General features: G+C 36.8%; 1 protein-coding gene across 7 annotated transcripts in view; it reads right to left on the bottom strand.

The window, feature by feature from the left end:
* Positions 1–26,118, bottom strand: part of COL19A1 (collagen type XIX alpha 1 chain) — a 364,360-nt gene that overhangs the window by 40,030 nt on the left and 298,212 nt on the right. For all 7 annotated transcript variants that reach the window (XM_074398116.1, XM_074398115.1, XM_074398114.1 and 4 more), the window contains 11 exons: positions 25,146–25,187; positions 19,250–19,354; positions 19,112–19,165; positions 18,675–18,728; positions 13,283–13,336; positions 11,850–11,903; positions 8,836–8,880; positions 6,755–6,805; positions 6,604–6,648; positions 6,147–6,173; positions 2,804–2,857 (listed from right to left, as the gene is read on the bottom strand). In XM_074398116.1, coding sequence (XP_074254217.1) covers positions 2,804–2,857; positions 6,147–6,173; positions 6,604–6,648; positions 6,755–6,805; positions 8,836–8,880; positions 11,850–11,903; positions 13,283–13,336; positions 18,675–18,728; positions 19,112–19,165; positions 19,250–19,354; positions 25,146–25,187 — 585 coding nt within the window. The remainder of the gene's footprint in view (positions 1–2,803; positions 2,858–6,146; positions 6,174–6,603; positions 6,649–6,754; positions 6,806–8,835; positions 8,881–11,849; positions 11,904–13,282; positions 13,337–18,674; positions 18,729–19,111; positions 19,166–19,249; positions 19,355–25,145; positions 25,188–26,118) is intronic.

The raw sequence follows: 26,118 nt of genomic DNA on the forward strand, positions 1-26,118 counted from the left end.
CACAAATTTGTTATCTTTCACTCCCTGGATGACCTCTCCTTCTTTTCTGCCTAGTTAAAATTCCATGGTTTCTTGTTATAATAATTCCCTTGTGAATGCCAATAAGCTAATAAGTGTCTTGTCCCATTCTTCCTTCTAGTACTCACCCGTCAAAAGCAGAACATTGTTGTCCTGACTGCCTTCCTATTATGTGCCTTTACCTGAATATCTGAATGTGCCTGGACAAGCGCATGTGGTGTTTTTTTGTGTGTGATGGAGTCTCATTCTGTCATCCCGGCTGGAGTGCAGTGGCACAATCTTGGCTCACTGCAACCTCCACCTCCTGGGTTCAAGTGATTCTCCTGCCTTAGCCTTCATGAGTAGCTGAGATTACAGGCACTTGCCACCACACCCAGCTATATTTTAGTAGAGATGGAGTTTCACCATGTTAGTGAGGCTAGTCTTGAACTCCTGACCTCAAGTGATCGGCCCACCTCAGCCTCCCAAAGTGCTGGGATTAAAGGTGTGACCCACTATGCCCCACAAGCACATGTAGTCTTGTTGAGAGGTCTCACTTTAGTGCATGACCATAAACCTCAAGAGGGTCACAAGGGCTGAGCAGTCATCACACTTCTGTGGGCCCTGAACTCTCTCTCTTTCCTAGAGGACCTTCTCTTTAAATCCCCAACCTCTTTTCCTATCTTGCTCTCAGATAATGACCTTGCTTCCTCTTTATCTGAGAAAAATTTAAGCAATTGGAAAACAACTTCTGTAGACTGTATCCAATACATCTTCCTACCTATCAACCTCTGCCCCCATACTCCGCTTTCTCCCGTTTTACTGTAGATAAACTATCCTCTCTGAAGCCAAACCCTTCATTTATGCACAGATCCCCTTCCTTCTAGGTTATTTAAAGACATTGGTGCAGCATTCTCTCCTCTCTCTCCAGCGTATCATCCTTATCTTCCCCCTTTCTACTGGGTCATTCCTTTAGCATATAAGCAATCTAATATTTCTATCATCTTCAAAATATATCTTATAAAGCCTTCACCCTACTTCCTCTAGCAACCTCTGGCTTATTTATTTGCTATCCTTTGCAGCAAAACTCTGTGAGCATTATTTATATTAACTTGCTGTCTCTAGTTTTTTCCTTGTTCTCTCTTAAATCCATTCAAGTACACAGTTGCTCCTACAATATAGTGAAACAATAATTTCTGTGGTCAAGGTCACCCATGACCTCTACATTGCTAAATCCAATGTTCAATACTTGACCATTCTGCTTGGCCCCATCCCTATTCTACTTGACCTATCTGCAGTATTTGAGACACAGGATCACCCATTTCCCTTTGATTCATTATTCTCTCTTGGACTGTCGGATACCAAGTTTTCCTGTTACCTCCCTGGTTACTTCTTAGTCTCCCTTGCTCCTTCCTCCTTTTCTTCTTGACCTCCTAATCCTGGAGGGCCTCAGGGCTCAATTCTTGACCCTTTTCTCTTTCTAAAAAGTCTACTGTCATTCCCTTAGTAATCTTATCTAGTCTCCTGGCTTTAAGACAACATCTCTATGCTTAGAACAGCCAAATTTATATCTCCACTTAGACTTCTTTTCCAAACTCCATACTTTTATATCATACTGCCTACTCAATACCTTCACTTTGCTGTCTAACAGATATCTCCAAGTTTGGTCTCATGTACAAAATTAAACTCCTGATAATTCCATCCCTTCAAAATAGGCCATGTTCATCATAGCTGTCCTCATTTCAGTTGACTTCCGTCCTGTTTTGCAAACTGCTCAGGTCATAAAACTGAGGGTCGTCTTTGACTCCTCTTTATTCTCTAATAATTCAGTCAATCTGAAAATCTTATCAGTGCCACCTTCAAAATATATCTAGAATCCAGGCATTTTCACCATCTCCACTGTTTCTGCTCTGATCTGAGCCAACATCAACTGGCACCTGAATTACTGGCTATCTTCTAACTGGCTTCCCTACCTCCACCCTTGCACTCCCTCTGGCTGCAAGTTTCCTCATGCCACTACTCAGAAATCACCGATGGCTCTGCATTTTACACAGAGAGGAAGATAAAGGCCTTACAATGGCTGCTAAGCCTCTTTATTAGTGCTTCTCAAACTTCCTGTGGTGAAAGAGTAATCTCTTATTTATGTTCTAATATATAATTAACAAAGATAATTTTACTGTCACATGCTTGCTAGACAATTTTAGACAAATGATTCGACATGTTTTTAGGTGCTTACACTCAGTCTCTGTACTAACATTGCCACAGAACCCATAACAAAGGGTCTGCAGACTGGCACTGGTTCTCCACTGGCTATACATTGAGTAGCACTGCTCTATATGACAGGACCACTTCTCACCTCTACCCCCACCTCTCTGACCTCATCTCCTACGACCACCCCTCACTCCCTCCCCTGGTCTCTTTGGATGCGTCAGGAAATCATTAGTCTCAGGGTCTTGAGCTGCAGCTTCCTCTTCCTGGAACATTATTCCTCTTGGGGCTCCCTCTCACCTCCTTCAGGTCTTTGCTCAGATATTACCTTCCTACCCCCTCAGTACTCCTGGTCCTCCTTAACCCATCCTACTTTTTCTTTCTTCCATAGCCCCAACAACAAGAAGTATTTTTAAATGCTTATTCTTTCAGTTTCCATATCCTTTTGCTGGAATACAAGTCCCATAAGTATGGAAATTTTTGTCTGTTTTGTTCCTTTGTATATCCCTAAACTGAAGACAGTTTTTGGCACTTTAGGTGCTCGGTAAACAATTTTCAGTGCTGAATAAATGAACACATTTCTAACTTCTGTGCTTACCTTTACACCTGGAAATCCTTCTATTCCTGGCAATCCCATTGCACCAGGCTCTCCCTGTTAAATATGAACATAAAAAATGCAGGGGCAATAATCAAAAGGTTTTCAAGCATTGGTTTCCAAAGTAAAGATATTTTTTGCTTAACCTTCCCACCCCAAACACTGGTGTGTAATTTAGCAAGGAAATGATATGCTCTATTTTAAAGCAATGTATTATTGCATTTGGTGTTTGAAAATAGTTTGAGAATAAACGCTATTCTCCAGAGAGGTATATTTTCTGATTAATCATTTTTATTCTGATTGACAATCTAAGCAGAATGAATCCCTCTGCTCAGTGATAACTCCAATTTCAATAAGAACCGGAATGAAAGATGGGGCTTTAATAAAGTTTACCAATTTGCACTACCTGGTGCTGCTAGATTTTCAGAGAATAAGAATAAACTGTTTCAGAGTAGATGAAGATGGAGCACTCAAAGCAGAGTTTATCATTTATAAATATTCTCTGCAGCTGGACAAGAATTGTGAATGCTTAAGAGGTTGACCCCAGGAACAATATCTCCAATAACTCTAAAAGTTATTGCTCAAGTTGATGAGTCACTGAAAGGGGGTAGGTTAGTGTTTCCTATTTTAAAAAATCTTTACATTTTCTAGTGTATGGTCCCAGGCTAGCTGGAGCCTGTAGGTCCTCAAGGAACAAACTGGGAAAAGCTGTGGTGAAGGAAGCTGCTAACTTTGAACAACAACAACAAAAAAGCCTTAGGGAAGGGGTATCTGATATTTTGGCTTCCCTGGGCCACATTGGAAGAAAAAGAATTCTCTTCCAATAAAATACACTACCACTAATGATAGCTGATGAGCTAAAAAAAAAAAAAAAATCATAAAAAATCTCCTAATGTTTTAAGAAAGTTTACAAATTTGTGTTTGGCCATATTCAAAGCTGTCCTGAGCTGCATGTGGTCCACGGGCCATGGGTTGGACAAGCTTGTATTAGGGCTTTAAGTTAAAAAGAGATAAAGTAGGAAGTTGTTTGATGCCTTCTTGTTAATAAATTAATGTTCACTGCAAATATTTTCTTAGGACACTGGATGCTTTAGACATCATCACAAAGAAACAGGAGCTTTCGAATTGTATTCTCTGTACATGTATTTTTGCATACATAAATACAAACTGCTTCAAAACTATTACCAAGGATACAACTTCATTATTATTTATAACATTGCCCTTGTTACAGAATACTTAATGAGTGAGCGTATGACTTGATATGCTTTGTATGCTTCAGAAATCTTTTAAAATGTCCCCTAATTTGTATCTTGACAATTGATTAAAAAAAAAAGTTCAGATTCTGTTCTGCACAAAGCTCTGTAGAAGAGGCCGTAGGTTGCTGACAAAGGAAATACACTCTTTGATTCTCTTTGCTTACATTCTCAACAGTCCTTAGGACAGAGAAGGTGCTCAATCAATCAATATTTGTTTGAAAGTAGCTAATAATTAAATTTTTAATTAAAGATCACTTATAAATTGAATACCAAAGGAACAAAACGGAGCACCTCAGAAGATAATAAATTCAATTAAGGGTAATATTCCTCTAGAAAGGTTTATAGAGAAGATTAGAAATAGCGGGGCAGATCTATTGTCATGGTATTTGAAGAATGTTGGAAGAGTAAATTTCCCACCTCAAAAAGACTTCTCAAGATTTTGCTCTGTGAGCTACAATTCTGTCATTCCTGGATTATTTCTATGGCATGAAGTATTATTCTTCCCTACAGGGCAGCTGGTGGGAGATGATGAAAGTTGCATGGTGGTGCTGACACAGAACCCAAAAGAGTAACTTCAAAGTTTTATCTAGTATGAGCCTGAATGTGTACACTAAATGCCTATTTAATTTCATGATTGCATTTTTCTGTTTCTGTGCTTCACTCACTTAATTCACATCTCTAAAATCAAGGAACACCCTTCGATCTGTTTTTACTCTTTATCTTTTGTTGAAGCTAAGAAATTTGAAGACTAATCTCCTCAAATTCTACTCAAATAGGTCTACTTTTTTGTTGCCAGCCACTTTCCAATGCCATTAAATTATAATTTTTCCTTTATTATAACACTTAAAAAGTTCTTTTCTTAATCTGCAGTTATTAATGCAAGAACTTCAAAGAAAGTTCCAAAAAAGTCAGTGAGAAGCCTAGGTGCTCTTAAATGATTCAGAGAAGCTGTTTTCTATGTATGAATATGAGAGGGAAAGATCAGGAGGAAATTTTTATCAACAGGATGTAAGAAAATTAAAATTAGAATGCAGCTTATGTAGCACAAATAATAAAGAAAACTCTGAATTATAATAGGGTTCAGAATATTACCCTTACTAGTTAAAATAATGCTTTCAGGGACAACAATTTAGCTTTTTTTATATATTGCCCAATAACAAAAACAAACAGTTCTTTAAATGCGTCTCTTTAAAATATGTTTTTAGACATAAAAACATTACTTGATATGGCTTGTCCCTTTGCTGGTTTAAAATGTATTCACTGAGTTTTAACCAACTGTACTATAATGAAAGGGTTGACATTTTTTTCACATGGCAGTGGAATGTAGTCTAAAAATTTATTTCAGCTTTAGGTATATTTGAGTTTCAAGTATATCCCCAAAGGTTAAAAGATATACAAATGAAACATGAAGGATAGAACATATACTTGAAACGGACATGACAGGAAAAAAATGCCCAGCAATAAAGGGCATCTAATTGAATTTGGCAGAACTTTTACAGTGAGACTCCATGGTTGAGAAAGATGCTGAGAACAATTATTGCCCTTTAGGCAACTGGAGGACATGATCTCCTTCCGTGCTGAGTGTAACCTCCTGATACATTCCTCCTAATAAGCAGGTTTATGACAAAATACATCTCCTGCAGAATAATTGCCTTAGATGTTTAAAGCAAATAAACAGTTCCTTCCTATTTTTGCTGGGAAGATGACAGATATATTAAGGGATTTCTTTCCAGTAAGTATTTCTTTTCCACAATCTACTTAAAATTGAATCAATCATCAGAACAGGGCTATTAGAAGAAAGTGTCCCATTTATTAGACCTTTATATGTGCCTTCCTCCATCACAAGAGGATTTTAAAAACACACTGATGGAAAGAGACGAACCTCAAGGGCAGTGAAAACATCAGAACTAATGCATCTTAGAAATAGAGAACACATTGCTGGCATTCCTTTTGTGGCCTGCTTGTCACCTCCAACATGTTAATTGATGAACACCTAAGAAGGCAGGCCATTTTGCCTGATGTTTTTCTTTCAAACTTTAACAAAGACCAATATTCTAAATGACACAAAACATGGGAATATTCATTCATACCACTGGGCCAGGATCGCCTTTTGGGCCCTGTAAGAGAAACATGGAAAGTCATTTTTCAAATAATGACCAAAGCAAAGTTACAGAATAAGAAACACCATTGTCCAATTTGCTTGAATACACATAAAAATATTAGCAAGTTTTGCTTTAATTACAGTTTGAATTTGAAGAATAAGATGAATAAATATAACTTGATGGAAATTTCATAAAAGTGATTGCTTGGACATTGATTTAGTTCTTTGAAAAAAATGACAGCACTATAAAAAGTGTTATTTTCCATTATTTTGGCTGCATACGTTTTCTCAATTTTAAAAAAATTGGTTATGCTTATTTCCTTCTGCTCCAAAATTGGCTTTATTTGCAACATGCATTTTTCAGTGAGCTTAGGAGGTTTTTATTGTTTATTTTTCATTGTGATTGCTCAAGTAAAGTGTGTTTGGTGATAAACAACTGTACTTACAGGAGGACCAGGTGGCCCTGGGTAACTGGGAACATTCACACCTCCCTTCAAAAGAAAATGAAAAGAAAAGTAAAAGACAACGATGAGAAGAATTTACAGCAGTCTATAACTGGAAAATAATTTTAAGTAATTACAAATATAATATAAATACCTGAATTTTATATAAACTGCTCATGCCATTTCCTTCACTGAATGGAATACCCTTAGGAAAGAAGTGAGATACAGAATTATTCTTGTAAGTTAATACTTTGCATCTCTACATTTTATCATTTTACCAAATGAGACTATTCCTATTCTGTTTTTTAAAATATATTTTTTCTATTGTATTTTAGAAAGGGAGTTTAATACTTTAAGTAAAATAATACAATGTTTCCATTTTTAGCTTTTCCAAAACAAACGCAGGGAAAGAAATGAAAAGGAAGTGTGAGCTACACCTGGAACACACAGACAACTTAAGTTGGAGTTTGATTAATGTTCAGGTTTGACAGATGGGACACTAACACATTCAGAGGAAAATATTTGCTCATTAAAATTCAGTTTCTGAATTGCCAATTTGTACTAACTGTTTACAGCCTGCTGACCTGCAGGCTATCATGCTGTAGTGCTGATGAAGATGTGAATAGGGAACAATTTGGCTACTGAAAAGTAATTTTTTCCCACAGTCTCTTCATACCAAATAGAAAATTAAGGTAAACAGGGAGATGACGTTATCCACAAACCTGTGTGGATGTTTCTACAAAAATAAATTCTTTAGGACAAAGGAGAATAGGAACATCTTGAAAAAAGTTGACATGTCCTAGAGTAACCAACATTTAAAGGAAAAGTTATTCTATGGTTTAAAAAAATCATACATTTTAGCATTTAGAAAAATTTGCATATGAAAATTTTAGTTAGGATCTTTTGTCTTTCTTTTTAAACTTTTCTATAGAATCAGTAATCAACTCTGCCTTTTCTTTTCTGCAATTTTCACATGTCAGTTGCAGAGTTGAAGTTACTGTTTTATTGTTTCTGTATGATGGTGGCCAGTGGTGTTCTGTGAAAACAATTTGCCTGCATCTTCAAAACACTAGTGATGGAAGAAAAATGCTCCATCCATTTATTACTTTATTATTTCACTCATTCATCTGACAGTGACTGAATGTCTACTATATTTTAGTGTGCTAGATCCTGGAGAGACAAAGGATATTTTCACCTGAGATTTCCAAAGAAGGTTTCCCAGAGAAGACAACATTTAATCTGTGTTTTGAAGGATGGATGGTTTTGAAAAATTCAGAGGGAAAACAAAGATATCTTAAGTGTGTTATAAAATTATAGGTTTCTTTCATGAACTCATGTTATATTTGCTGTTCTACCCACTGGGGAAGGAGTGAATTTTAGGATTTGAACCCTAAATACTTTCTGTCCAGCTTTCTTGTTAAGGGAAAAGGGCAGTAACACAGATGAACAGATTTAAAAAACAAGTTTAGGAAATAGAGTGCTAATCTCTTCATTTACGTGTACAAAGCATGCAACTGCATGCAGACTGACAGTAATCCTCATTGTCTCTAGAAAGTCACGGTCCATTCTGCCCTTTCTCTGGCGAGTTTGGCTCACCAGAGAGGTGGGGTGGAAAAGGGTGTTCGGCGTGAACCTGAGCTCTGTTGGGCTGCGATTCGAGCGTGGCCCCACATGAGGGCAGACTTGCCACGGAGAGAGGCTCCTCTCCTCTGGAGTTTCCCTGACCGAGTGCGCATCTGTCTCAAACACAATAATAAAAACACCGACGGCTCTCGTACTTTTTGTTCACTAGGCGCTACACAAATAGAGTTTCCTTGCATCTCAGACATCATGAATGGGAATGAACACATATAGCATAATACCAGATTTTCTACCAACTCACATCAGCGGAAAGGAACTATGTTTTCTGTCCCTTCTCTTTTCTGTGAATGAAGCACACTGAGGTCAAATGATTTTCCCAGGGGCCCCGAGGCAGGAAGTGGAGAGTCGGAGCACAAACCCAGGTTCCTAAATCCAAAATGGGGAGACCCTCAGTTTGCAAATCTGAGCATTGCACATTGTGGCTGAGCCAAAGGGGGAACAAATCAGGTCTCTTTAAAGCTACATTTGCTATCATTTATATTTATACACAAAATTCGGAAGACTTTTATCTTTGAAAACATCTAAATGTAGTCTTATCTCTGAGTTATAAAAAGTCTTAAGCAGGAACATGAATTTTAAGTCTAGAACACTCACAGGTGGTCCAGGTGGTCCAGGTTTCCCAGGGGGTCCCTCGCTGCCCTGCAAGGGATATATAGACCAATATCAGCGGTGGAGACATTTCTACCCCAGGTTTACGAACTATCTTCTGAAATTTATCAGAAAGCCATCTTCCGAAATCAGTATGAATTGCCATGCTGTTTCAGCCCTGTAGTTTTTTTTTTTTTTTTTTTTTTTTTTTTTTAATTGCATTTTAGGTTTTGGGGTACATGTGATGAACATGCAAGATTGTTGCATAGGTACACACATGGCAGTGTGCTTTGCTGCCTTCCGTCCCCTCACCTGTATCTGTCATTTCTCCCCATGCTATCTCTTCCCACCTCCCCACCCCCCGCCCCTCCCCCATTTCCCCCCAACAGACCCCAGTGTGTAGTGCTCCCCTCCCTGTGTCCATGTGTTCTCATTGTTCAACACCCGCCTATGAGCAAGAATATACGGTGTTTGATTTTCTGCTCTTGTGTCAGTTTGCTGAGAATGATGGTTTCCAGGTTCATCCATGTCCCTATAAAGGACGTGAACTCATCGTTTTTGATGGCTGCATAATATTCCATGGTGTATATGTACCACATTTTCCCTATCCAGTCTATCATCGTTGAGCCCTGTAGTTTTACACAGCTTGGCTCTCTCATTCAGCTTGGCTTGGCTCTCTCCTTTACCCACTGCAGGAAAGGTAAATGCCTTTCCCATACCTATTCGGATTTTCACTGTGTGAGCTCTAGAAATCAAGCTTATTTTCAGAAGGAGCCAGACAACACAGGTCATCATGTCCCGGACTTCCAGTGCAGCTGAGGTAACTCTCCCCATGTGGAACTCTTCTATAAGCAGGCAGTGGGCTCTGGGATTGTGACTCTGAGTTAGCCCTTACTTTGAGCCTCATTTCTACCACCTTCATTTTTGGGACCCAGAGGGGACATCAACATAATTTGACCAAAGTAAAAAAATCATAACCTGTGTTGTTGTGTCTGCAGGAGGAGAAACTTCATCTTCCATTTCCTAAATTAATATCTGACTTTACACCCAAGTCAGACACATATCCCTGAACAGAAGTAACTGTGGTATAGCACTATTTAAAGCAAATGGTCTGTACAATTTAAACAGTCTTAGTCCTACAGGAGAAGCAGACTGAAAATGGAATTTGTGAAAATGAATTCAAGTTGAAAGTTGAAAAATGTATTTCACTTTTATTTTTACAAACCACAGATGTTTATTGGTCCATAATAAGCAGAGCTATTGAAGTCCCTCCTGGTGTCTCTCAGCAGTTCTTCCTGTAACTCTGCTTTTCTCTTAAAATAATAGCCTCATAAAATCTTTTAAGTCTGTCTATATCAGGGGAAATGGCAAGATATGGTTAATTAAAAAAGAATTCAGATAGAGTAAAATTTCTACTCACAATGTCCAAGAATTTTGAGGGATTTTAGCCTATTTCCATAAATATAATGAAGGACTTCATTTCAATACCCTCCCATTTTTTAGTAACAAAAGAAAGCATCATAAAATCTTTGGTTTGTATGTTTATCAATAAAAATAAACTGTAAAGTTTTTCTTGCAGTGCTTTTGCCTGAGAATATATGACAAAGAACAAACATATTGTATCTTTTCCCAGACTGCTTGGATGGTGGCTATCTCTCTAAGACATGTCATATTCTGCTGACAACTGGCATTGTCCATCAAAGAATGATGTCATAGTTCTCATGAGACAACAAATAAGGAAAAATATGTGCCTACTGACTTTTTTTTCCCCCCTGGCACAATTAAAAGTCATATCTTCACTCTCATTTGTGCTCCAAAGCTCTTCTCAGTGTGGAATTCCCATTAACTTCAAAGGCAAGTCTATGACTGAATAATTTCCATAGAGAACAGAGAAAAAAGGCTAGTGGGGTAGACTATCTAGAATAAAGGCATTGTTTTCTTTAAAATGTGCTGGGATTTATTTGCTCCTTCATGTCATTATGTTCCATGTTGGTCAAGGAACTTGTGTCCTGATGAGTGGGTGGAAGCTGCTTGAGTGGCACATGTGGACTCTTGATTCTTATTTCCCTTATCTGAATAGCTAGGCTTATTTCACTTATTTTATGGCTCTGCCTGGACTAGGGCAATAGGGCCAATTTAGATCCTAAATAAGGTAAACATGTGAAGCTGTGTGGCGTCCTCTCTGAGACTCTTCTATTGCTGTTCCTCTTTTCTGACCACGGCAACCCATCTGTCCAATAACTGATCTACCAGGAAATAAGCTACCCTGGTTCTTCAGTGAATTTTCCCCATGACTGTCTAGGAACAGAACTTCTAGACTGTCTTGGCAAGCTCTTTAGTTACTGGAATCTTGGTCCTGAGAGCCAGCCTGCTGTCTGGAGCTTTTGGTGGGGCCTTTGGGCAGTGATTAGGTCATGAGGGTGGAGCCTTCATGAAAAGGATTAGTGCCCTTATAAAGGAGGCCCAAGGGAGCTTGGTCACCCTTCTACTATGTGAGGACACAGCTACTAGGTGCCATCTATGAACAAGAAAGCAGACTCTGTCAGACACTGATTCTGCCAGCATCTTAATCTTGGACTTCCCACACTCCAGAACTGTGAGAAATAAGCATAAATATTTGTTGTTTATAGGCCACTCCAACTATGGTATTTAGTCATAGAAAACTGATAGCTTCTGTGGGTGTAGCTCCCTGGTACACTCTGCATTACTTGCATCCTTTCAGGAGGCTCCCCCCACCCCATCCTTCCACATAGATGGTTGCCCAGGATCCCGAATCCAGCCTGAACTTTTGTTATATGGCACCAGTGTTCTGTTTATCCTTTCTCCTAGGAAAATATCTCCTGTGTTTAGAACAACCTTTGGACCTATGTTCTTCCAAGTTCACTACAAAAATAGCTATTCCCTGCCATCACTTCTGATTTCAGGCTTTGCTTGATTTTATGGCTCTCTCTGTGAAGAGTCTCATCCTGCTCCCACCCCAAGCCCCAATTTGGATGGTAAGTGAGGCATTTCCTTTGTACCTTTTCACCTTTTGCTCCTGTGGGACCAGGATGTCCAGTTCTTCCCAATAAGCCCTGTCAAACACAAAACTAAGTTTGTTACAGAAACAACAATTAAATGGCCAAAGGGTATTGGAAGTTGGTTACTAAAACTTACACATTTTGAAGGTCATTTAATCCTAATTAAATAAGCCCTAAAAGCTTATATTTCTTCTGGCTGATACAGCAGCTGTATCCTGCTGATAAGCCTTTGGAAGGGTAAAATTTGTATTTGTGGTCGCTTTTTCACCTTGGTCAACCACATTTAATGACCTTAATTGGAACCTTTGATACATTTAAGAATCTAGTCTTGCTGTTTAAATGGCAATTTACATAACATTATGCCTTCCTAAATGAGATACAGTTTTGGTAGGGATCACCATTTTAAATACTTCAAGATAGCAGAATTAACAGTGTGCCTATTGAGATATGTGATCTGCATTTTACCACTGAAAAATAAAACTTAATTTTAATCCTTGGGGAAGAGAGTTAGCTATAATTTTCATGGTTTCTTTCACAACTCTTTTTCATCACTTTTAATTTTAGGTTACAATTTAAAGCCAGGTTTGTTCTATATAAATGTGGTGAAAGCATACATGACACAACTTAATTATAGCAAATCCATATTTCAAACATTAAAAAATATAACTTCATTTTTATTGGTGTAGTAAAGACTCTATCAGCATAGGAACTCTAAGAAAGGATGAGGCAGAGAAATTGAAGCATATGTTGAGTTGCCAGAGTTAGCAAATAAAAACACAATATTTGGGATGAGCTTATACTAAACAATTATTTGTTTATCGGAAACTCAAATTTAACTGCATGCACTGTATTTTATCTGGCAACTCTAGAATTAAACTCTGTTTGAATGAGAGATTGTGTTTGGCAAAAGGAAAAGAGATTCTGTTCTAGGAAAACAAGACAGTGAAAGACACAAAGGCCTTGATAGTGTGTTTGAGGGGCAGTAAAAGTCTTGACTGAAACAGAGGTATTTTAATTTATACATAGGAATAAAAATAAATTAAATCTGATAATCCTTAGCACACTTTTTTTTCCTTTAGAAAATAAATTCTCAGTTTGTGGTGCCAGTTGACTATTTCTTCTAAAGATTAGTGCCAAAAAAATATAAATAAAAAATAGAATTCTCTTTTATATGCAATTTCTATTTCAAACAGACTAGCTTAATAACAGACTGCTTTCTGGTCTGGTGGAATTTTGTTGCAAGTACCCAGGACACTGAGCAGCCTTAATACTAAATGAAAATCTCAGAGCTTGGATGAGGGTACTTGTCTAGGCAATAGCTGGACAATCTACATAGAGGCACAGAAAACAAAAGGCAATGAAGAAAATTAATTCACCTTGCATCGTCTCAGCAGATATGACCTGTGAATAGAATTGTTTTAACAAATACTTACAGGGGGTCCAGTCAGGCCTGGAGCACCTGGAATGCCTGGAATTCCTTGAAGACCCTGGAAAAGATAGTTCCTACCATAAAATCTATCATTGGGAAAAAGGCATTTTAGTTAACCAAATACTTTGACCACTGAACATTAAACGCATATTTAGCTAACTGAGAAACATAATGTATGTCATATACAAATCAAATACCCCTTTTTTCCTAATTTTTAAATTTCAAAAATATTAATTTTTCTTTAGGGGTGCAAGTGATTTTTGGTCATATGGATAATTTGTATAATGGTGAAGTCCTCAATTTTGGTGCACCCATCACCCAAGTAGTGTACACTCTGTACCCAACAAGTAGTTTTTCATCCTTCACCCCTTGTCTATACTCCCTGCTTTGGGGGCTCCAATGTCCTTTATATCACTCTGTATGCCTTTGTGTACTCATAGCTTAGCTCCCACTTATAAGTAAGAATATGAGCAAATACTCAGCTTTAAGGAGTAAGAAGAGTGAGCTAAAATGCCACAATATGGAATCTGTAGCAAACATAATTTAATCTGGTGATTCATAGAGAATTTCTGATTTTACAGAGCCATTCCATCAGCAGTAGTATCTAAGAATCTCGTACTGGTAAACATGGAAATACAAATTTTAGATTGGCAGAATGCCATCAAAGAAATATATGATTGCACTGAAGCTTCATTCAGCTAGGGAAAAATGGAATATGTTTTATGATATAATATTTATTTTAGCTCATCAGTTTATTATAAGAAGAAATTTGGCTCATTGGTGAATTTAAATTTGGAACCCTTTAATCGTTTAAGCATAATAATGAATAGATTTCTCCTCCCTCCTCTCCTTAGATTTATAGAATAGCACTAATTATACTGGCTAGGATTTAAGATGCCGATACATTTATATATCAAGGAAGAACTGGTAAGATTAGCTCACTTAGGTAATTAGTTTTGTTACTTTGATACATTTGCCAACAACAGAATATTGTTAAATAAGTTACATACAATTTATAATATGAATATTCTGGTTTCTCTTCAGATCGCATAAATCTTTCACCTTTTTCAAGAAACATTTTGCAATTATTGAAATTATGTTTTAGAAAAGTTAGATAACATACAAAAATGAAAGTCACAAATCTTATAAGATTTGTAGCACGGGGTCTAAATTTTTAAACAATTGTAAATGTACTTCCTAAAAGATGGGAATGATACATACAGACTTTTATTATTTTATCATGAAAAATAGATAAAAGTTTTATCAGAAACTTTTAAATTTCAAAAATATAAATTTTTAGTGCCAAAAATCATAAATAAAAAATAGAATCCTCTTTTATATGCAATTTCTATTTCAAACAGACTAGCTTAATCACAGACTGCTTTCTGGTCTGGCGGAATTTCACAGATAACATGATATACTTCATTTCATAGGTAACATGATTTACACACTAAATATTATGTAACACTGCCAGTGGTGCCTGAAGGCGTACCCTCTAATAAACACACAAATATTTCTGTGGCAAAACATGATACTCTAACAGAGTGGAATAGACAAGCTCCATGAGAGTTAGGCCAGATTGGGCTGCCAAAAAAATTTGCTTGGGAAACAAAGTCGAATTTCGGAAACATTTACAGGGTTTTCTGAGGCTTTCATTTTGGAATTTATAGATGAGGTGTTGTTGATATGATCCAGCTCTGTGTTGCTACCAAAATTTCATCTCAAACTGTAATCCCCACAAGTAGAGGGAGGGAGGTAATTGGATTATGGGGGCAGTTTTCCCCATCCTGTTCTCATGATAGTGAGTAAGTTCTCAGAAGATCTGATGGTTTTATAAGTGTTTGGAAGTTCCTCCTTTGCTCTGTCTCCTGCTGCCTTGTGAAGCTGCTTGCCTCCTCTTCACCTTCTGCCATGATTGTAAGTTTTCTGAGGCCTTCCCAGATGTGTGGAACTGTGAGTCAATTAAAGCCCTTTCTTTATAAACTACCCAGTCTCAGGAAAGTTCTTTATAGCAGTGTGGAAATGGACTAATACAGTTGTGGACCATGACATTATTACCAGAAGTCCTTATTGGGTAGTGGGAATAGGGAGAAATTTTATCTTTTAATGCTTTTGTGTATTTTTCCAATTTTCTATAGTGAACTGAGATCACTTCTATAATGAAAAAGAATATTTTAAAGTACCCCTTTGTTATTTCAGATAACCCTGCGATATACATCAAGTTCTAGATTGAATGATTCCACTCTTTCAGGATTTAGTATCTTTTACTGAGTATTCTTTTTATATTGCCATACCATTCTTTGTCATCATACAATTCCTTTACCTTTTACGATTATGATATATGAATTTTCAAATATTTTGTAAATATTAGATGATGTGACCATGGAAATGTTACTACATATTGATTATAAGCATTCTATAGGACTGTGAGGTGGATCAAGATTCTTTGAATCAGTGGGATCAAGGACTAAGTTCTTCCAGATTTGTCTATTCAAAGCCAAATGGCATCATTTGTTACTTCAGGTTTATTCATGTGACATGATGTGAAGAAATGCTTAAAAATTTTACTCGAACATGTTAGAATTCCTCATGTCATAAGTCTTGGGCAATATCTTGTGTGTGTTTGTGTTAAAGAATGTTGACATATTTTTTCTCCAAAATTATTTTATCAATCTCATTGGCAGTACTGTGTATGTCTCTGTGTGTGTGTGTGTGTGTGTGTGTGTGTGTGTGTGTGTGTGTACATGGACACATGTGCATGTGCAGGCTGTACATATTGGTATGTGGTACTCATTCTTTTTATTCCCTTAAAATTAACTTGTATACAGGTTTATAAATGCAAAGTAAAAAACATTTCCATTGATAATGGCACTTCTAAATGACTGGAGATTGTAACTGTTATACCAGAAATTCTTTATCTCAAAATATCCATATTTCCATTAAATTCTTTCGACATGTACATGCATTATATATATATTCCTTTTTTTGCTACTTTTAGTCTCAAAACTGAATCAGTCCAGAGATGCTGAGTGAGTTTTTAGGTAGTCTAATTTATAAGCTTGGGATTCATTAACCTTTGATGACCACATTAAACTTTAAAATAAACTCGAGTCCATAAATAAAAAATCATTCTCAGCAGTCTTTCTCTGAAAAGACTGAAATTCTGTAGTAAAAGTAAAAGTTACTATCGATGCATAAAGGGCAATAAGATAATTTTAGAAGACAAGATGGTCATTAAAGAAGACAAATACATATTAAAGAGTAGGCCAGTTAATTTAACATATAGTGCCAAACTAAAATACAAATTAAAATTTATTGCAGAGATATTCAAAGATCACTGGAGCTATGTTCTTACCCTTCTCTGATATTTTCATTTTGCAAGTCCTAGTTCAGTTTCTACCAAGAATATTTTCTGTTGCTATAATATCTGGCTGATGATACTTTTCTTGTCTAATTTATCAATTATTATCCTAAAATATTATAGAAAGACTTTCATTTCAAGCAAGAAATCTATCAAAGGTTAGCATGTGTTCTATTAGTATCTTCCAAGTTGCTATCTCGAGCTGTGCAACAGCTGTGCAACATTGTCTGTGAAAAATGTGTAAGAAAATGTTGCTTTTCTAATAGTAATAAACAAGCAGACAACCCCTCCCTCTCATTTCCCAAACAGATTAAAGACATAATAATTAGAAGGCTTAAAGAGATGGGGTATCTCTCTGTATCTTTTCCACTAAGAGTACAATAGACATTGAGATTTTATAAGATTAGATCTTATGTTCATATTGTATGTTGAAATGGGATAGTTTATTGGTCAGTTGGAAATTCACATGTTTTTGGTCAAAGATTTATTCACTTTGACAAATCAATAAATTGTAATTTCAAATAATATCTGAGACCAAATAGAAGACAAGATTATATTCATTATTTCCCTTCTGTTAGAGGAAAAGCTGCACTACCTTATTTCCTCTACAAGGCCTAAACGAGTCAATAGGTTACTTCAGATTTATTCACATTATTCAAGTGATATGAAGAAACAATGGAAAAGAATCTTCTGAACTAGCTGGAACTCCCCATGTAACAAGTATTGCACAAAATTTTGTGAATTGTGTTAAAGAATTTATGAGAGGTACCAAAGAAAAAGCCCATTGAAGTGTGGAGGAATATTAACAATGGATTTCAGTTCACCAAAAGAGCAAAGTACCCTGCAGAATCAATGAAAATTAACTTCTAGTAAATTTAACTTAGAGTCACTTATAAAAAACCTGAATTCCAATTATTTCCTGATCTTTTTGTTACTACCTTCTCAATTGCCTTTAAAGCCTACTTTTGAGTGGAGGCAGTTAAAAGCTGTTGGACTATGAAAATCAGTTATTATGCTTGTACTTTAGTAAAACTTTCTGTGGAACATGAGGAAGGAAAAGCACAATAACTTATTTTGAAGATTATGTTTTATTTATGGATGAAAATAAATATTGTATGTATTGGTATTCAATTTTTAACTTCGGAAAAAATCAAACCTCAAAGTTTTCTAGAATACAAGCAATATTAATTAGAAACAATAATACATGATGATAACTGGCAATGTAAAATATAACTCCACCTAGAAGAATAGATTTTCTTTATTTTTCCACAATAACATCAAGGTTAATATATGCCAGATGGCTTACTTACTTTCATTAAGAATTATTAGTTTCAAAACTGTTTAAACTAACAGCAATTCATCATTCTAATTGGTTTTTCTAAGAGTTAATGTGAATTATGTAGGAAAAAAGTGATGTCCTGAGCATCACCATGGCTTAGAGTAAAAAAATTATATTATATCAAAAGCACATTGGACTTGGAACCTTAATCCAGAGGGTGAGCAGGTGACGTAAACTAGAACAGTAAGATTCTTCTGATAGTTTTTTTCTCCCAAGAATTTGAAAGCTGAGCAAAGAAACAGGCAATTCAAGGTCGCTGAAGTTGAATCACAGTTTAGGGGTACCCAGGGAAGCTCTGTTGGGTTCTTGAGCTGCGCTTACTTCTAGGCTGGTTGTCCAACTATTCCTTTAAATCTCTTAGCTACCCTGGGAGTCTTTTGAGAAAATTTTCCTTTCCCCTTTTCCTTACTTTTGTTTTGAGAGAGCTGGAATTGCTATCTGCTAAATGAAAACAGAAGAATTGTAACTGACATATTAACTCTGTGCCTTAATTTCTTTGTCTCAAAAACTGGACCATTGGTAATAAACATAAACATGTTATTTAAAATGTGTCAACATTTAAAAGCTCTAAGTGGTCTCTGTTTTTATTGGTTCTAGCATTAGATCTGAGCCATATAAAAATTAACATTTTTACTCTGTTGAGCTATGTAAAGAGAATCAATATTAGGACTATATAGTTAGGAAAGAATCTGTTACCTCATCGCCTTTCTCCCCAGGTATACCAGGGTAGCCCCGCTCTCCTTTGCTTCCCTAAAAAGACAATACATTCAGCTAGCACATGCAATCATTTTCTCTTATCTTTTGGAAATAAAAAAAAATCTTTTATAAGAACACTTCGGGCATGTAATTTGGACAGGGTCGAGGAACAAATAAATGGCAACATTTGCAAGTGCCTTTTACCTCACTTTCTCTCTCTCTTTCACACTCTCTCTCTCTCATTCTCTCTCTCTCTCTCTCTCTCTCTCTCTCTCTCTCCATATATATATAGGTACATACACACACACACACACATACACACACACACACACACACACACATATGTATTTTAAAAGTTGTATATTTTTAAATTGGGTTCCTTTTTTCACACTGAATTGCGGGTTCCACAGGGGAAAATGGAAGAGAGAATTCCTTACCTTTGGTCCCTCTCTGCCTGGGATTCCTGGAGGACCCCGTGGCCCTATATCACCCTACAGGACAGAGGAAGAACAGAACTGAGTGGATGCACTACATGTAACCTACAGGGTTCCTAAACACTCAGCCAGGTTTCTCACCTCCCGGGTCATGAAATCATATTTTCCAGGCTCACCAGTGCCTCCTCCTTCACCTTTGTTGCTTTTCAGCCCTGGGACACTGGCTTGGCAGTTACCACAGAAATTCTAATGAGTATAAAGATAAGGTTACTGAGAGAGTTATAAAAGCCATCTATAAAAGTGAGATTTTATGTGATGTGAAGTTTTTTTGGAACTTTTGTCAGAGATGAGTGATATAGCAATTGCTAGGTCACTCTGCTTTCAGAAACTTGATTTATCCCATTTAAAAACATTAATTTTTGTAAGGTAAAAACTCTTTACAAAGCTCATCAGTGATATCTGTTTATGATATTGATAAGCTTTCTATTTTAAAAGCATGTCTTCAATGATACTTAAATAGAAAATTCTAAATAAATAAGGAAAAGACACAGAAGTCAAGAACAAAAACTGAGGTTCAATTGTTTAGCAGAATGTTTTAAAAGGGAGTGATAATAAAGTTTAGAAAACCTAGCAAGATTTCAGAATTGATACAACCTGTAGCATAAATCATCTTAAAAACAACAAACACTTGAGAGGATTTGTCCTTTTGGGAGCAAAATTAGTTCTCCAACTACATACATTTTACTAACATTTTGTCAGCAGAGGCACTCGAGAGAAATAATTACTTGACTGACTTAGACTTGATTCCCAGGTCAAATCCAAGTGACAATAGGAAATCTAAGTGGAATTACCTTTCCATTGCCTTCTCTGTAACCTTTAGCTAATCTGTGAAGGCTTGACTTCAAGTGTCTGAGCTCATAAGATAAACATAACTCTCATCACACAGCTAAAGAAAGAGTGTGTGAAAAGCTCTATATAGGCTTATTTTAAATAAATTGGTGGAATAAGAATATGACCAAGAAAGGAAGAGAATAAGGGCCACTGAGTGGGGGAGACAGTTAACAGCTGACAGAAGGTAGGACAACCTAAGTTTCTATTCTCTATCATTTTCTTTAAAGGGAAGAATCTTTAAACATGAAAAGGAAGTGAAGCTTGCCATTGATAAGAAGCTGGCAAGAAAGCCTATGGCCATTCAAATTCAATCTTTTTGACCTAATAAATAGCAGTGTAAATCTGATTTTCAAAAATAGGCTCCTTGGAACACTAATTCTGCATGATACTGAAAAGCTTACAAGGTGTGATGGTTAACATTGAGTGTCAACTTGACTGGATTGAAGGATGCAAAGTATTGTTCCTGAGTATATCTGTGAGGGTGTTTCCAAAGGAGATTAACATTTGAGTTGATGGACTGGGAGAGGCAGACCCACCCTCAATCTGGGTGGGTACAATCTAATCAGGTGCCAGTGAGGCTAGAATAAAGCAGGCAGAAGAAGGTGGGCTGACCTGCTGAGTTTTTGGGTTTCATCTTTCTCCTGCACTGGATGCTTCCTGCCCTAAAACATAAGACTCTTAAGTTCTTCAGCTTTGGGCTCTTGGACTTACACTAGTGGCTTGCCAGGGGCTCTCAGGCCTTTGGCCACAGACTGAAGACTGCACTGTCAGCTTCCCTACTTTTGAGGTTTTGGGACTTGGACTGATCCACTACTGGCTTCCTTGCTCTTCTACTTGCAGACAGCCTATCATGTGACTTTACATTGTAATCGCGTGAGTCAATTCTCCTTAATAAACTCCCTTTCAGCATTGTACTGGTACCAAAACAGAGATAAGATATATACCAATGGAATAGAACAGAGGCCTTGGAGGCAACACCACACATCTACAACCATCTGATCTTTCACAAACCTGAAAAAAACAAGCAATGGGGAAATGATTCCTAGTTTAATAAATGGTGTTGGGAAAACTGGCTAGCCATGTGCTGAAAACAGAAACTGAACCCCTTCCTGACACCTTACACAAAAATTAACTCCAGATGGATTAAAGACTTAAACATAAGACCTAACACCAGGCGTCCCCAAACTTTTTACACAGGGGGTCAGTTCACTGTCCCTCAGACCGTTGGAGGGCCGCCACATACTGTGCTCCTCTCACTGACCACCAATGAAAGAGGTGCCCCTTCCTGAAGTGCAGTGGGGGGCCGGATAAATGGCCTCCGGGGGCCGCATGCGGCCTGCGGGCCGTAGTTTGGGGACACCTGCCTAACACCATAAAAACCCTAGAAGAAAATCTAGGCAAAACCATTCAGGACATAGGCATAGGAGAGGACTTCATGACTAAAACACCAAAAGCAATGGCAACAAAAGCCAAAATAGACAAAGGGGATCTAATTAAACTCCAGAGCTTCTGTACAGCAAAGGAAACAATCATTTGAGGGAACTGGCAAGCAACAGAATGGGAAAAAGTTTTTGCAGTCTACCCATCTGAAAAAGGGCTAATATCTAGAATCTACAAAGAACTAAAACAGATTTACAAGAAAAAAACAAGCCCATTCAAAAGTAGATGAAGGACATGAACAGACACTTTTCAAAAGAAGACATATATGAGGCAAACAAACATGAAAAAATGCTCATCATCACTGGTCATTAGAGAAATGCAAATCAAAACCACATTGAGATACCATCTCATCATTAAAAAATCTGGAAACAACAGATGCTGGAGAGGATGTGGAGAAATAGAAATGCTTTTACACTGTTAGTGGGAGTGTAAACTAGTTCAACCATTGTGGAAGAGTGTGGCGATTCCTCAAGTACCTAGAAACAGAAATTCTATTGGACCCAGCAATCTCATTACTGGGTATATATCCAAAGGTTTATAAATTGTTCTATTATAAAGACACATGCACACCTATGTTCATTGCAGCACTGTTTACAATAGCAAAGATCTGGGAACCAACACAAATGCCCATCAATGATAGACTGGACAAGGAAAACGTGGCATATATACACAATGGAATACTATGTAGCCATAAAAAATGATTTGCTCATGACTTTTGTAGGGACATGGATGAATCTGGAAACCATCATTCTCAGCAAACTGACACAAGAACAGAAAATCAACCACCACATGTTCTCACTCATAGGCGGGTGCTGAACAATGAGAATACATGGACACAGTGGGGAGCATCACACACTGCGGTCTGTTGAAGGGGGGACTAGAGGAAGGACAGTGGGAGGTGGGGAGGTTGGGGAGGGACAACGTGGGGAGAAATGCCAGATATAGGTGACTGGGGGATGGAGGCAGCAAACCACATTGCCATGTATGTACCTATGCAACAATCATCCATGATCTGCACATGTAGCCCAGAACCTAAAGTACTATAAATAATATAAACAAATAAAATAAAATAAAATAAAATAAACTCCCTTTCATATATACATCTATCCTATTAGTTTTGTCCCTCTAGAGAACCCTGACAAATACACGAGGCAAATCATCTCAAAAATGCTGGGTTAAACAGCTCTCTTCATGGTGGTCTTTCTTAGAGTCTGAATATATAAAAAGAAGCTAGAGTTATGTGCAATCTTTCCCAGACTAATTTTACCACCTGGTTTATTTGACAGAGATAATGTATTGGTAGGGGAGTTAAATATATATATATATTTATAGAACTATTACTGATGATATCTGAAAAACTATGAAGATAAAGGGACACTTGAGAACTTAAGAGAAACAAAAGGATTTCCATAGTTGAAAAACTATTAAAAAGATAATTATCTTCAGATACAAACATGGTATTTCAATATGGAGTAAAACTTTGGCATATCAATATGGAGCAACATTTCAAAATAGATTATTCAATTGACTGTCTTAGTAAAACATTGAAAAATGGTAATCATTATTACCAATATAATTTTTAAGAGTCATTTGAAACTGACTTCATTTTCTTTGGGTTACCAGAATGGTAAATTTTTTTAAAAAACTGAATTTTACTAATATTCTTGGAAAAATGTCTTAAGATTTTCTCATGAAAAGAATAAAGATGCATCAATTATTAACCAATACACAATGTCATTCAAAGAGGGATTGATATACTGATTAATCTAGAAGATGGCCTTTGAAGGGGCCTATAATTATGCCAGTTCTTTTTAATACTTTAATCAAAGAAATTTTTGTAAACAGAAAGCAGGATGATCAAATTGGCTAAAGAATCAAGGCAGAGAGAGACAGAGTTAACGTACTGGGTAACAGGATCAGGATTTAACATTACGTTATTACATTGGCCTGGCATATCCACCGTACAATCTAAATTCCTGTATTTGGATTTTGTATGGGGAACTACGTGCCTCCCTTTTCTTCTATTGTATACAGTTTGTGGAGACTATCAGTCAAGATATCCTGTTGTCTATGGACTCAGAACCTGGGTGAAATGATGCAGGGACTGGAGCAACGGCAGAGCACATTCATTAGAGGGGTGATTCCCGGGCGAGACTGTCAGTTCCACTTCTGCGAGCCCAGGAACACTGGTTCCGCTTCCTATCAGACCCTATTCATCCTATTCATGGTCCTTTTATCTGTTCTGTGAGATCCCATTTTCTACCAGTATATTCATTTCTACTAAGGTATACAAGTCTCTCATCCTTAAAGAACCCTAAGTATTCTGAAATGATAGAACTGCTGCAATCCTATTTCCAACACCACTGTCTTGTAAAGAATCTAGGACTGAATATCTGAGGACCTATGTTTCTGTGTTAATGTTACATTTACTTGCTCTGTGACTCTGAAAAAGTTGCCTAACTGTTGAGAACTTCAGGTCTCTCATCTATAGAGTAGAAATGCTGCAACAGCCTGAACTCATAAGATTACTATGGAAATTAAATGAGATGATGTAAGTAAAGTGGCATATTGACTGGGATGTAATTTTAACTCAATAAACACAAGATTTTCCTAAAATCCCCACAAATATTCTTCTCTGGTTTATAAAAACTGCTGGCTTTTGGAGGTCTTAGAAATTCCTTTATTTTTATATTTATATTCATATTTACACTTACATTTATATATCTACTCCCAAAACTCCAATTACCTTACAAATGTATATGCTGGAATTCAAGTCTTTTGAATTCAATTAAACAAATATTTTTGCCTGCTTACGATTGTGCAGATAATTGTGTAAATCACTGAGATAAATGCTAGAAATACAAACTAAATCATATATATCTAAAGTCTCGTGTATGTGTGTGTGTGCATGTGTGTGTGTGTACACATACACAATGTCCATTCATACACAGATACAACACATAGTGTTTCAGTATAAAGTCATGGGCCTGATATTCATGTGGTCTTACTCAATTTTACTTAGCATACCAGGCAGAAACATGCAAATACCTACCCTTACATATATACCATTATCATTCCCCCCATCTGTTCTACTGATAAAAGACAGGGAAGTGTTAGAGGAAAAAAAAACAAAAAGGTAGCAAGATTAATTCCCTGAGATGATAATAGGTAGAGATGATTTTTATTGAACAGAGTAACAGGTGTTAGGGCAGTTGTCGACTGGAATTTTGTAAAATCCCATGACATCAAAATTCAGCCTTGTAAGTGGCTGTTTATAGAGCAGCACTGATTTTCATCTTGGGACTGACCATGACAGATACAGTGAGAAGATTTAGGTTTCACCAGCCAGGGTGGATCAAAACCCATTAAGAGAAAGATATTCCTCCAGAGGAGAGAATAATCTACTCCAGGGTGCTAATGATACAATTCCTTCCCTGTAGCCAATTCATAACTATCCTACCCCCTGCCCTCTACCCCTACCCCACTGAAAGTGAGAGGCTGGTAAAGAAGAAGAGAGTGAAAGGATTAGGATAAATGGCATAAGATATATAAAGACACATGTTTATTTTCCTATCTTAAAGATGTCCTGCCATTTAAGAATTGAATTGTACTTCCAGCTAAGCAATTGACTCAATTTCTGCTAAATATTTTCTTTCTGATATTTCCTGGAAATTAACATGCAATTTCTTACACAGCAACAGAGTACCTTGAGCAAAGCACCGATGTCTCCCAAGAGAGGAAGTGCAATCTGTAGTTAAGAAGATAAAACCAAATATATGCATTTATATATGAATAAAATACAATATAAACATACAGTACCATGCAGATATTTTTCCTTAAAATGCCATGTGGCTCCTAGTGTCTCACTTCAGAATCATTGGCTTAACATTATGTTCCATATCAATAAATGTACACATGACACTGACAGAATTCAGAACAATTTTTGAAAAATATTCATTATTCTTCTCTCATGAATGTGCAAACACACATATCATAGTTTTGACTGTGCATCTGTATTTTATATTTTCATGGCAACCTTTATGCCATCCCTAGTATATTACTGGTTTTAAATAATACATAAAGATAAATTATTTATTAAAAGGAAATCACTCCTCTGGAAAACACATTATCAGGCTGTTGAGAAATATGAAAAGTACCACATAAGTTTGCCTTAAAGTTATCTCTCATGAAAGTTCAAAAGAACCTACAGTTGGCTTAAGTGATAGGTAAGAAAAACACTGAAGGAACTTGGGTCCCATTTTGGCCCACGTCTTAAGATGTTCTTTCAGACAGCCACTGTGTAAACCCAAGTAACACTCTGCAAGATTCCCAGAAAAAATGCATAGTGATTCACTCAACAGTGGTGTTAAAGTAATGCCAAAATATGCTTCTGCGCATAGCTTATAAAGGCACATAAGGCCCAAACACTGTGGGAGGCAGAAAGTATTTGTGAAGCTTAGAACTGAGAGGCCAGATTTGAATTTTATTATACAAGATTCTTAATACAATGTCATGTACCATATGGCCTCTCAAATTATAACTGCAGAGTCTGAAGCTTTTTAAAGGGATTTCACTATTGCTCAAAACAAGGTTTAACCTAAAATAAAACTTTGGAACACACATTTAGTGCCTAAACTCATTTTTTAAGAGCCTACTCAAGCCAGTTTTCATAATTTAAT

This window comes from Saimiri boliviensis, chromosome 4 (assembly GCF_048565385.1).
Source record: "Saimiri boliviensis isolate mSaiBol1 chromosome 4, mSaiBol1.pri, whole genome shotgun sequence".
Classification (NCBI taxonomy): domain Eukaryota; kingdom Metazoa; phylum Chordata; class Mammalia; order Primates; family Cebidae; genus Saimiri; species Saimiri boliviensis.